At 47.0% G+C, this 13,051-nt stretch overlaps 1 protein-coding gene across 1 annotated transcript in view; it reads right to left on the reverse strand.

The window, feature by feature from the left end:
• Positions 1-13,051, reverse strand: part of LOC142557769 (putative acyl-CoA synthetase YngI) — a 158,006-nt gene that overhangs the window by 81,743 nt on the left and 63,212 nt on the right. The window contains exon 2 of the mRNA XM_075669872.1: positions 3,003-3,195. Coding sequence (XP_075525987.1) covers positions 3,003-3,195 — 193 coding nt within the window. The remainder of the gene's footprint in view (positions 1-3,002; positions 3,196-13,051) is intronic.

Raw genomic sequence — 13,051 nt, forward strand, 5'->3', positions numbered from 1 at the left:
GAGAGTAATTAGAAGTTACATTCTTGTATTTGTAAAAAAAGCGAAACGCCGCTGAATGCGCCTCTGGCGGCTACTTTAAAAAACCCCTTATTGCTCGTGTGACACGACCACAACTTTCTTGAGGACGAACTCCCTTAGGCAGGAAGTCTCGCGCTCCCTTATCCTAAAGGAGTTCGTGGGTGCCCATGTGACACGGGCATTACAAAAGCGCTGCGACTTTTTCGAGCAGTCGGGCCTCGCCACCACGCTGTTCCACGCGACCTGAAGGCGCGTTATAGTCCGACGTAATCGGCACGCGGGCGAGCGCCGCGCGACGCCCGGCGCGTCGGAGCGCGTCGGCTGCGACAGTGCGTCGAACTATGGGTCGAACTATAGACCCACGCTGTTCTCGCCAGCGTGACGTATACGGTGTGCGCGCGCTCACGGCACGTCGGACTATATTTTGCCCTTAACAGTGCCGGTGACAACTTTTCCTGAGGAAGTCACTCCACAAACGAACTGTCTTTTTTTACAGCGAAGCTGTATATGGGGTAGTGTTCCATGCATCTTTGTTCTCCTTGAACAAAAACTATCATTATCAATGGCTTATACCCCCGTAAGCATTCATGCTCTCGTAAGCAAGCAAACAATGCAATGGCTTATAGCCCCATAAGGCAGAGGCTACAAGCACTCAGCAAAGTGAAGCGAACAGTGCTTAAATTCTTTCTAATCACGCATCCAACATACATAACAGCATGTCGAAAACTCATTATCAATGGCTCATACCCCCGCTCATACCCCAGTAAGCAGGCAAACAATGCAATGACTCACAGTCCTGCAAGGTTCATGGCTACCCACCCAGCGTGAATTAGCTGCGATGACACTAGCCCTGCTGTCGTTGTCGGTGATTTCAATGTGGATGCGTAGATACCTAAAATGGAGAGGTTTACGCGTTCCGTGTTGCAGATATATCTCTTGCAATGCCACACTGAACCGGGCCAACCGACCACCCAGCGGCGTACGTCCATCGATTTGACATTATCAAAGAATGTGATTGCAGTTGCGAGTGAAATAATGACCACAGATCAAGATAATAAATTAATGTGCGTATCTTTCGTCACGATGACCACCTATCACGACAATAAATGAGTTCGTACCTCTCTTCAATATTATGTGTCACCTCCGTGTCGTTTGCTAAACAGCTCCGCTGGTAAACCACCTTCACAGAGTGGAATGGCTCATATTTTTTTCTGTTTACTTAGTCGCTCTGTTGTAAATATCTCCTTTACTCTATACTAACCTTTACGCCTATCTTTTATCGTCACCCCTCCTTCACTGCTGGCCGCTGTTCAGGTGTGAGCAAACTGCGCTAGACATGTAGTTACTGCAGTCGATAGCAATTTCCTTCTCTTTCTAGCGATGTCTTTATACGCACAAAGCTACATTTACCATTTGAAGCCTAGAACCTTCCTTTAGCGGGCTCGCACTTTCCAGAATTCTCTAAAGAAAAAGACACTAGGAAGAAAAAGAAACAAAACTAGTTGACGATCAACGTCACTGAAGGTTCCGTCCATTTCAGTCTGAATTTGTTTTTATTGTTACAGGTGGTGTGTTCCGCCGAGGTATTGAGCACTGCAGTCTGCAGGCCATCTATCGAGACGGTTTTCGAAGCAGCGGCCCGTATTCACATGACAGCCACGTCAAAAGTGGCAGTGGCGAACCCCTTACCACGCCTACAGCCATCATAAGGTTTCCTACATTATTGTAGAGGGAACTCTGGCGCTGCATGGAGTCGTTGCCCTACCATGGGAATTATGGGAAGTACATGGATTTGTCTGATCTTCGTGCTTGTGGATTCAGACGTTCTTGTGGCTTTGTATATTACGCTATATAAATCTTATTGTCCTAAATTTCAGAGCAATTTATGCTTTTCGAAGTGCAGAAGACGCCGCGAACATGCACAATCGCTACTAATTGCAACGATTGAGCTTGTCGAGGTGGCCAAATCGAAACGCGCCAAGCGCCTCAAGGCGTCTCATGCCCGCAATAAATTCATAAGGGCGTTTTACATCACTTCTCGATATTTTCGTGGTGTGGCTTAATGGTTTCAATGTCCGGCTTCTGCGCTAAAAGTCCTGTGTTCAAATCCTGCCGTCGGACAATTTCGATAATGTTTACTTAATTATTTATTACGCAGTACATTGGTTGAAAATGACTAGTTTACAAAGTCACAAAGCCGCTTGAAGCCAGAAGGACCAAATTTAGGTAAATCCATGTACTTCCCATAATTGCCATGTTGGTACAACCGCTACCATTGCAGCTCCCGTAGACATTAGCGTCAGAGTTCCCACTAGTAATTATTGTATGAAACTATGATAGACACCATCAGCAGGAACTAACCATTTTACATAGAGGAATGTTCGACCGAGCCATTGTTAAAAGTATCAGCGGGGAGAAGGCCACCATGCGCAGCAAAAGAAAGCAACAATGGTTCCAGGCACAACTCGTCCTGAAAATAAGGGGGGAGGGGGCATTTCCCTCAACTAAAGCAAATCAATTGCTGCAGCGTCGCAGCAGGGACATACTGGAGCATGCTGCGACGGCGAAGAGCAGATTTCTTCCCTTTTTTCCAAACATATGGTTGAGTAGGGTCGCCTGGTGGGAGAATCTGAACTACACGCAAGATGGCGGCCGTGACACATTCACCTTAATGCATAGCCAACACGTACATGCATTAATGGTATTGCGTACCGAAGAAGGCATAACATTGCTCTCACCACTATACAGTGACATTGCAATTATTATGCGATTTCCTACCGACATATTACTTGAAAATGCGAGGTCACGTGTTGACAATGCTATAGGGCCTTCTATTGCACCACAGAAAATAATTTACGAACAATGAAACAAGCAAAACCGGCATTTTTTTCTGCAAGTACGTCACATAAAAATCAGACAGCACTATTATACTAGTGCTTATATGCAAACGCAACAAAACTGCATGAACCGGTCACGTAACTTACATCAGCTTTGTAATTTCCAAAGGTCATTTGTTGATTATCGTGCTGAAACACCCAGCCAACATCATCACTCCACTTGGAAGCAGCGCCGTCTATGTACTGTCCGAATGTTTCGCCAGTCAGGGGCATTTCACTCGGCTCACATTGGTAGCTGGTGACAAGCTTCCGTTGCTCCACAACCACAGCAGACTGTGGCCTGCAAGAAGCGGAACCACAGGTTAAACCAATGAAAGTCAATACACAAAACTTCAATACAAAATAATATTCCCTGATACATCCTTGATTACAAGGCAACTCATGAATGTCATCGTTTGGACACGCCACCTAAATAAAGGTCCTCATATAGTACTTTCAGCATCTAATAAATTTAATAACACACAATCCTGTTATTACGCGATATTTGACTCATTCACTATTCAATCTTACCCATGGCACATGACTTCAGCAACACCGCAAAAAATTTTTTAGCCGGACTTCACAATTTCACCGACACACATCATTCGCTACAAGTAGAAAAATGTGCCTCTATGTGACAATGAAGCATGGCCGAATTTAAAAATCAGTTAAACTTCATTTACTACGACAAACAAATTGTTGCGTCGTCACACTCACACTATTTTTTTAAAATGCCGATTTCTGTTACTGATTACGCTGACAGCAGAGTAACCGAACAACCACGAAAACGGGCGAAAGAAGCAAAAAAAAAAAAAAGGGAAAGCTACTCGGTGAAATACGCTCACGGGCTAGATGGTACATATTCTTGAATTGTACAAAGTTAGTGCAGCGCAATAAAAACAGAGACAGGAAAGGAACACAGAAACTTAGAACGACAGAAAGCTGAGCTAGTTCGTAAGGATTCATTATGCAAAAAAGAGGTGAGGCGCGCCGACAGGACACAAGAGTAGAGAAGAGGACAACACGAACGCCGACTATCAACTGAAGGGAGCACTGAGGCGAAAAAGGAAAGAAGACACAAAACTCATCTGTGCAAGCTCAGGAAGCCCAAGTCTGTCTGCACGCCTCACCTCTTTTTTGCATAATGAACACAGAAACGACATAGACTGGCGCTGTCCATGTCATTTCTGTCTTCCTTTCCTGTCTCCGTTATTGCGCCACATGAACTTTGTACAATTCAACGCTATTCGCTCTAAGACATTTGGCGGGCGTACTGAGCAAGAGACTTTCCGCGCTAGGCAGCGCCCTTGCGCTTCCTGCCATTTGGGGCCAAATAGGCTAGGGAACAAACGTCAACAATGTTCTTGAAATTATCCAAGAACAAGTACATCCCCTTATCATGGGGATGTATTCTCGACCGATCACGTTTCCCGCGTGTTCTACTGGCTATAGGATATCTCGCTCTCCACCGAACACTTTCAGCAAAAACTTCAGGGATACTTTTACTTTTGCATGTCGTAACGCCCAGCTTGGCGCATCATACAAAGGCCATGCACTCTTTAGTGGCTAGCCTACTCGCGTGACTTGTATCACTGTTGCTAATCGCCGGGTCATTACCCTACATGTCAGGTTTCTTTCCCCGTCATTTTAGCTGCTTGCTAGGGCCGTCCGACATTTTTATTGCGATAGCAATTATATGGACACTACGGGCGCATTTTTGTCGTCGCTGTGATGTCCCGTATAAAGTCCCAAGGGCGATAACACCGTCGCCGCGCGTGGTATGCTGTACGTATGAGAAAGCACGGAGGGAAGCCGACGATCCGGCTCTATCTGGCGCGCGCGAAGAAAGGAAGCGCAGAGCAAACGTGTCGTTTTCCGCCGCGCGAAAGGTTGTGGGGGGATGGGAGGGACGGGTGGTGGAAGGGGGCAGCGTTGTGCTCCGGCAACAACTACGCATTTCGCGACCGGGCGCAGGGGCTCGCCCGCCATATTGGCCTCGAGCTCCACCACTGGAAAAGCTGGCGCCACCGTCGGCATGACGTGCTAGGAGGGATCACGTGGACATAGCGGCCGCGTCGGCTGCTTCGGGAGCGCCGAAGCGAGCTGAAAACGAGTTTAAATTCCCTCTTACGCTGCGGTCCTCATTTAGTGGCAAAATTTTCCCCCTTCGAGTGTCTCCTTTACAACGCTTGAAAGCACTACAATAGGTAGTGGCTGCCTTTGAAGGCGCGCAACATGGTAGGCTACTGCTCGGTGCCGGAGGGCCGGACGCACGTAACGGAGGCCGGTGTCAGACTTATTCACACGTAGCCGCAGGACAAGAAGCTGCGTGAAGCTTGGCTCGCGAAGCATAAAACCGGCAAACAGTCATCGGCTACAACTCGGGTATGCAGCAAGCACAGACGCGAGGAAGATTTCTGCTACGGCGCCCGGTCTGCGATGTTCTGAAAACGCGCACTGAGACGCTCGATCCAGTCCGCTGCCCGACTAATGTCATGATGGTTTGGTCTATGAACTTGTCGATGCTATAGATACTGGCAAGTTCAGTGGAGTGGAAAGGCAGCGGTAAGAAGCACATTTAAAGAAAGCATGGCATATGGTCATGTTTATGTTATGAATTAATGCACTGGATTACAAAAAAAAGGAGCAGCGGGAAATTGCACGCTGAGAACACCTATAAACATACAGTGCGACGCAACTCGAGAAATAATATTGAAAGTTCAAAGAATTTAGAAGAAAAAGTATTGAATCGTCGCAACGGCACATCACAGTCCCTGTAGGCGTCGAAGTCTCTACAATGAAATTACTTTTGAACCGCTCTGATAGCGCCCACGCAACAATGGTTGCTTGTATACTGTCAAATGCTCATATTCTGCGGCCTAAAGCTCATGCCACGGTGCGAAAAAGCGCGCGCGGAGAAAGCGAAACAGTGCGCGGACAATCATGCAGACGCGCATTCGGTCGCTGCGAATCTGCGCGATCGCTGCATTGAGGCTTCGTTCTATTACGCTCCATTTAGTTATACAAACACTATAAGAACATATTTCACATAGTTTGCTCAACGTTTACCTACCTTTCACGCAAGAAGCTGGTTCGGGAGACTTCATCGCGGCGACCGCGCGCAGTGGCGTTCACTGTACGTATTCGGTAAAGAGATAGAGTCTGTAAACGATTGTGTGCTTTCAGTTTGCCCAAGATTATTATTTAGACAGTAAAAACTTCTCTCGTTTCTAAAGTACTTACAGAAATGACCGGGAGAGCTCGCGCGTGGTGTTTTCAGTGAGCGCTGACAGCAAAACCTATGAGGAGCGCGCCACGTGATTCCTCATACTACGCCAGCGAGGCGCTTCCGATAGATGGCGACTCCGTAACTCCTCGCCGCCAATATGGAGGAAAACGGGGAGGAAGCGGGGGAGGTAGGGGGGGGGGGGCAGTTTCGACTCCGCGAAGTGCGTACTCTGCACGGACGCGCGCGGCGTATGTTGAAAGGATACCTTTGAGCGCGCTGTGTTCTCGCCGCTCTAGCGTTGAAGCCATAGATCGCACGAAGGTCACTTCGCTCGCTGCCGCTGCTGCGCTTGCTCAAACCAGCGTATCGACAGCGAGTTTTCGCGCTCATCGAGTGTGATGTGTTCGTTTGTTTTATGTGCGCTGCCACCATGCTTGTTGATTCAGTTAATTAGCGAATGTTCCCAAGTTTATACGGCCGATAAAACTGCTATCCTTACTTCGTATAGCTGTCTACTAATTTGCTATCGCAATCGATCCTTCGCCTTTCAGGCGAAACTGCGACTTTTTCCAACGAAATATGGATGTTTCCCTATAGCCTGGCATGTTTTCTGACCTCGGAAGTAAACTCTGGGAAACCTCAGAAAAAACCCAAAAGCTAGTCAATCGTACTCGCTGAAGCTACGACGCGACCTGCCCAAAATAGGCGCATATTTTGGTTTGACTACTCACGAAGTTACGCGATATAGGGCCAGATGATCAACCGAATCATTCAGTACAAATAACATGGAGGTAAATATATATGTAATTGCACGGAAGCACGCGTAGTTATATACAAGTTGACGCAACTCATGGTATTTACCACACCAATTACGCTGCGACTGGAAGAGCCCTCTCCGGCATTAGTGATACCCCCTTTCTCTTCCCCCAAAAGGAGAAAAAGAAAATAGAAACTTGAGCTGAGAAGCTTAACGCCGTCTTGTAAATAAACTTTAAATGAGCGTCAATATAATAACAATAAAAAACATCATATTACCCTCCATCGAAAGGAAATGTACTGAACGGAGGCATTTGCTCGATTTTTAAGGATGAGTAATCAGGTATATTTTTCTGCTTTCGCACTCTGTTCGTTACAGCAGTGAAAAACAGTGCAGTTTTCAAAATAAACAGCCACTAATTATGGGTATCGTGCTTTGTTACCATACTCAAGGCAATCGTTTGTATTTATGCCACTAAACTGTCAAAACATTACCTCAGATGTAAAGGTGGACGAATATAAACTTTTTCCAATGCGAATGGAATACAAAGCGTAAGTATCGAATATCAAATATATTACCGAAGAGCGAAACGTACACGCACTTGTCTACAATAGGAATATTTGTTTCGGTAGAATTAGGTACCGCTCCGGTACCGACTAGTTAAAGAACGACAGCTGACTATCAGGAAAAAAATTATCAGTTTTAAATACAAGATTACTAACTCATTAAATAAAAGTGCGCGAACAGCCTCTGAAGAAACGCTACATAAATGGTTACCAAAAAGAAAAAAAAAGCTGCTGAAGGACGCGTGTTCTATAAACCCGTGTAGAAGTAAAAGGGCCCCTTCCAAGAAAAACATTACAGGTTGTAGCACAAAAGATAAAGAATTCACGCAGAAACTCCTCTGAGAGCTGGCTAAGTATGCGTAAGCATTGTGCCACTTGCTCATCGCCACGCAGCCCGGTGTCATCATCAATGTTATGAAACTTGATCCGACCAGTATAAACGACAGCGCTGCGGCGACACGAACTGCTGCGGACGGCGGCGCAAGGTGAATCGATGACGCAAGCAAACTACTGCAGGTGGCGGCGCCAGGTGTGCTGATGACGTTCCGATCATTATAAGCCATTATCGATTTTAACGCCTTATCCATCCGCGTCGAACCATTATCAACAGTTATCAACCGTAACTTCAGCTGCGTATGGCGTGGCCGTGTGGGCCTGTGTTCTTGCCGCTTAGTTGGCGTTTCGAATTCACGAAGGTGAATTCGCTCGTTGCTGCGGGTCTTGAAAGCGATCGTCTTACGTGAGGGACGGGTTTCGTCGTTGGGGTAGGCAGAGAAATGCTTACGCATTTACAATGCTACCTGAGTAGATGGTCAAAAGCTCTCTATGACAGACTATATACGAGCAAAAAACACAAGTTGACAGGCAGGCTTCTGCCGCAAAACCGATAGCAAAGCTTGCATTGCCTATTTTGCTTCTACACTGAATTCTAACACTTCTGCCATTGTCTCATTTCAGACAATTTGTTTAGCAGACGGAAAACAGTAAGCGAATGGTTACTTTTTGAATACGAGTACGAAAAGTTCGTGTGTAGCATTCGATTCGTATTTGAAACTTCGACTATTCGCCTACCCCTATTCAGAAGATATTGTAGCTTTTCAGATTCCAGTTTTCTTTCTGATGTAAGCAACACGAAACGAAGGTTCTGAAGCGCTCGAAATTTAGCCTTAAAACACACTTCATGAATGTACATGTGACGTAAATTGCAGAAAAAATTCCATTATAGAACTTTGCTTTTTGAATGATTTAATGGTTGCAGTCATTTATTTTGACAGCTTGTCATTTTTTTTGAACATTTCTGTTGTTTTAAATCATATAGTGAAGCATTTGAACGAGAAATTAGTTCGTAGGGTAAAGGCGCGGGTCACGTAGCGTTTTCTCAGCCGCCACGCTGGGCATATTAGAAGTTATTGGCAACACTAAACAGTATCTTGTCAACAAATGGGAGGTGCACCATCCCTTGTCCCATTCGCTCCCGGTAAGTCTGGCCAATCAAAGCGCACTGAATATGATATATACTCGAACGTGACCAATGGCGAATACGGCCTACAGAGGATATCCTATCAGCGGTTACTTGACCACGAAGCGCCGAGTTAAATTGTTGTTACAGGCGTACTTTGACCACTATAATAAAGTTATATTTTATAAAATACCGTGTTTCATTATGTTATTCCTCCTCTTTATATTACGTAACCCACTCCCCTCTACAATGCCTCGGCGCTTGAGGTTATGTCAACTAAATAAAAACAAATAATTGAGTTGGGCAGTGGGCCCTATATAGATATATAGGGCGACTTCGACGATATTCGGCGTCAAAGACGCCGAAATGTGACCCTTCGGTTACCAAAGAGTAACTGACTTATCTGTGGCATAATATACCTGTATGAACTAATAATGTGTGCAGTGCGAAAAAATAAAACGAAATAACAGGGTGTCTACCAATCGGGAAAACCGGGAATTCCTGAGGGTTTTTGAGTAGTCTGGAAAAATTCAGGCAAAACTCAGGGAATTTGTGCCTCTATCAGAGAAAATCAGCTGTAATTTTATTGAAAGCGTCGAAAGTCGCGGTAATGCTGGTTCGAGTAAACGACAGGAATCGTAATGAATCGTCTTTGACGCCCTGTCGTCGGCTGGAGGAGTTGCCAGCGTACAGTCAACGACCGACTTTCCGGATTCCCGATCATTTGGATGGCTTCGCGGCACCACCGCGTACCCCATAGAGTCAATGTATAAGAACGTCTGAAATTTCTGACGCAAGAACTCTTCGCCGTCCGATTTTCCGGACGTTTTGCCGTGACCGCAGGTCCGAAACGGCATTAATCAAAGCCGCCAACGCTACCATTTTGATTACCTCGCAGCCTCGAACCTTCGCTCTCGCACGCAGAACCGCTGGCAGCCATAGCCACCACTGCGGCAACGCTAGACCTAGCTGCTTCGACGTTCGCTATGAAGCTTCTTGCCGTTGGGTGCCGTGCTTTTTATTGAAAGAATCGCTGTCAGCAATGGCACGGACTCCGCCTTTGTGGTCCTCGCGATTGGCTTAGAAGCTTGGAAAACACGGTGCGTTGCATAATGCCGGTTCCCGAAACTCAGCTTCGCCTCTTCACAGAAATGTTACTTGGTGAAGCATACGCAAAAGTATTGCGGCGAAGCATAACAAGCGTGGGAAGGGGCTAGTGCCACGGGACACAGTATGTATTCCTTAATTATGCACGCGTGCACCCGGTATTTCCTGTCACAGTACGACCACCGATATGCCTAATTAGTGTACCTACAGGCCTTCAGAGCGTTTTTTAATGTGCCCGTAGCGGTTTGAGTCCTGAAGGGCAGTAAATTACACGCATTTATTTTTTTCCAGCTGGCCGATTTTTAGGACGTTTTCGCGGCCCCTAGGGAGTTCGAAACATCGGATATGGACTGTGCAACTGACAAAGAAGATGCTTGAAATGATCTGTGGGGCGAACGAGTGGCGGAAGGTGGACAAGAACAGAAAGGACCTACGCATTGAGGAATGAACGGAAAAGGAAGCGTGGCTGCAGCCGTTCTGATGGAGCTTGAGCTCAAAAAACAAAGTGTTGGCTGATGCTGAGATGCAGGTATGCAACTACAACTATTGAAGGATGTTGCACGAAGGGTGTTCGTAACAGCTCAGTGGCACTACCCTCCCCAACCTCCGCCACATAGTAGTAACATCACACGCGTTTAATTTTCTATTGCGTTAACTACAACTATTGAAGGATGTTGCACGGAAAGGCGTTCATAACAGCTCAGTGGCACTTCCCTCCCCCCCCCCCCCCCCTCCGCCACGTAGTAGCAACATTAATCGGTTTTTATTTTCTATTCATATAAAGGAAAGAGGAAAATGGGGAAGGAAACTGCTGATGACCGCACGAGAACTATTAGAAAATAAAACGTTACACGAAACGAAAAACAATCTTTGGCAGCTCACGATGGCGCGACGACGACCATTTGGCAACAAGACTTCGCTGACTGAGATAAAAGAGAGCGGAGTAACACTGATGATTACTGCTACGCTGAAAGCCGCGCTTTGCGCGCACACGTGTGCGTGTGTGTGTGCGTGGGGTTAGCAACAATAACTGTTATGCGCAGTAAAAAAGCTGACAACGTGTGTCGCTGTCACAAAGTGCGTGCCCGCGTCTATCTCGAGATGGCCGCCATTGCCGCCGCAGCCGCAGCGCCACTTACACGTCGACAGGGAGGAAAGCTCCCCATTGTTCCTGACCTCGCCGGATCGGTTGGTCACGCGGGTCGTCAGAGCGCGAGGAGGGACGAGCTAGCCACGGCGAGCGGGCAGAGTAGTTTTGGAGACGGAGCAGTAGTTCTAGCTCATATATCTCATGCGGCTAGTATTACTCAATACTAGCCTGCTCTTTCTTTCTTTCTTTCTCTAGCTTTTTCTTGTTTCCTTTGCTTTAATTAGCTTCCCGCTAAATTTTCTCTCCCCCAATATGGCTCATTCCCTCACTATAGCTTCTTTCAATTGTAGAGGTTTGTCCCGAGCTTCCAAACAGAAGTTGTCAACTTGGCTAAATCCAAAAAGGCAGATATTCTGGTACTCCAAGAAACTTATGTCGATAGGTTAGGCCAGATCAGCCACTTTGACAGGATTTTTCGCCTCAGGTCTTTCTGGAGTTATGGCGAGCCGGGCAGCCGGGGTACGCCCATCATTTTGATGCCGAATTTCGATGGCCTTGTTCTTCATCATGCCAGAGATGCCGAGGGCCGTATCTTGTCGGTGGATCTTGATGGTGGCATTCAGATTGTTAATTTTTATGCTCCAAACCAGTCTAGATATCAGAGTTTTTCGCTGCAGTAGAAGCTTACTTGGTAGGTCCCTCTCGGCTAATTCTTGCAGGCGACTTCAACTGTGTGTTAGAACAGGTTGATCGCGTCTCCCGTAGAGGGACTCTATCAGTTAAATATATGCGCGGAAATGCTGTACTGCGAGAGCTCGTCGATGGGTTGGGATTGGTCGATGCTTGGCGCGTGCTTCGCCCTGGACAGTCAGGAATGACTTGGACAGGAAGGGGCCTGCAGAGCCGCATCGATCGTTTTTACATATCGTCGTCACTTGCTTCCAGTATGCATTCTTCTTGGTTGATTCCTTCTGCTCTTAACGACTACAGCTTCCTAATTCTGCGGTTTGCCGATTCTAACATAGCCTCGCATAGGAAGAGACCGTGGCGCCTAAATCCACTTCTCCTAAAAGACAGGCAGGCAACCGCAGAGGTATCATCCATTCTCTTTCGATCGCTGCACAACAAAGAGAATCTAGGTGGCACAGAATGGGATGACGTGAAGGTCAGCGTGCGTGAGCGCTTCAGGTCCTGGGGCAAGCGTCGAGCGCGCGAGGAGCGTGAGGAGATTAAAATTGTCTCAGGCGCGATCCTCCTGCTCTCGAGGCCACTGTCCGGCGGGCCTGGTGTTGCTCCGGCGCTGGCCTCACTCCGAAAGGAACTTCGGATTCTCCTGCAGCGACGTTGGGATGGCTTAAGAGCCAGAACACGAGCAGACCAGTGGGAAATGGAAGCGTGGTGCAGCAGAAACGTCCTACGTAGGCATCTTTCAAGGAAGAGCACAACTCTCTCTTCCCTAGTAGATCCAAGTGATGGTAGCATAGTCGATTCACCAGATGGAGTTCTAGCACTGGCGAGACAGTTTTACATGACCTTGTATGCCTCTCCAGTTGCCTCTCCAGCTGTCGTTCGTTTTGCTTCACCAGCTGAGCCGCCACAAGTATGTGACTCAGCCATAAATGAGGAAGAGTTATTTTCGGCTTTGAAGTCTATGAAGCATAATCGCAGTCCAGGATCCGATGGTCTGACAGCCGAATTTTATGTCAAGTTTTGGACACTGTTAGGGTAGCCGTTCACATCACTGGTGAACAGGCTACTCAGTGAAGGAACTTTGTCAGCGTCTCAATGAGAGGGGCTAATCACTCTCCTCTGTAAGGTTGAGTCGAGAAGCTGCGATCTGAGTGGGAGAGCATGGCGTCCAATCACACTTCTGAACTGCGATTATAAGCTCATAGCAAAGTGCCTGTGTATGCGACTCACGCCAGTATTCAACACTGTTTTAGGTCCAT

This window comes from Dermacentor variabilis, chromosome 1 (genome assembly GCF_050947875.1).
Source record: "Dermacentor variabilis isolate Ectoservices chromosome 1, ASM5094787v1, whole genome shotgun sequence".
In the NCBI taxonomy this organism is placed as follows: domain Eukaryota; kingdom Metazoa; phylum Arthropoda; class Arachnida; order Ixodida; family Ixodidae; genus Dermacentor; species Dermacentor variabilis.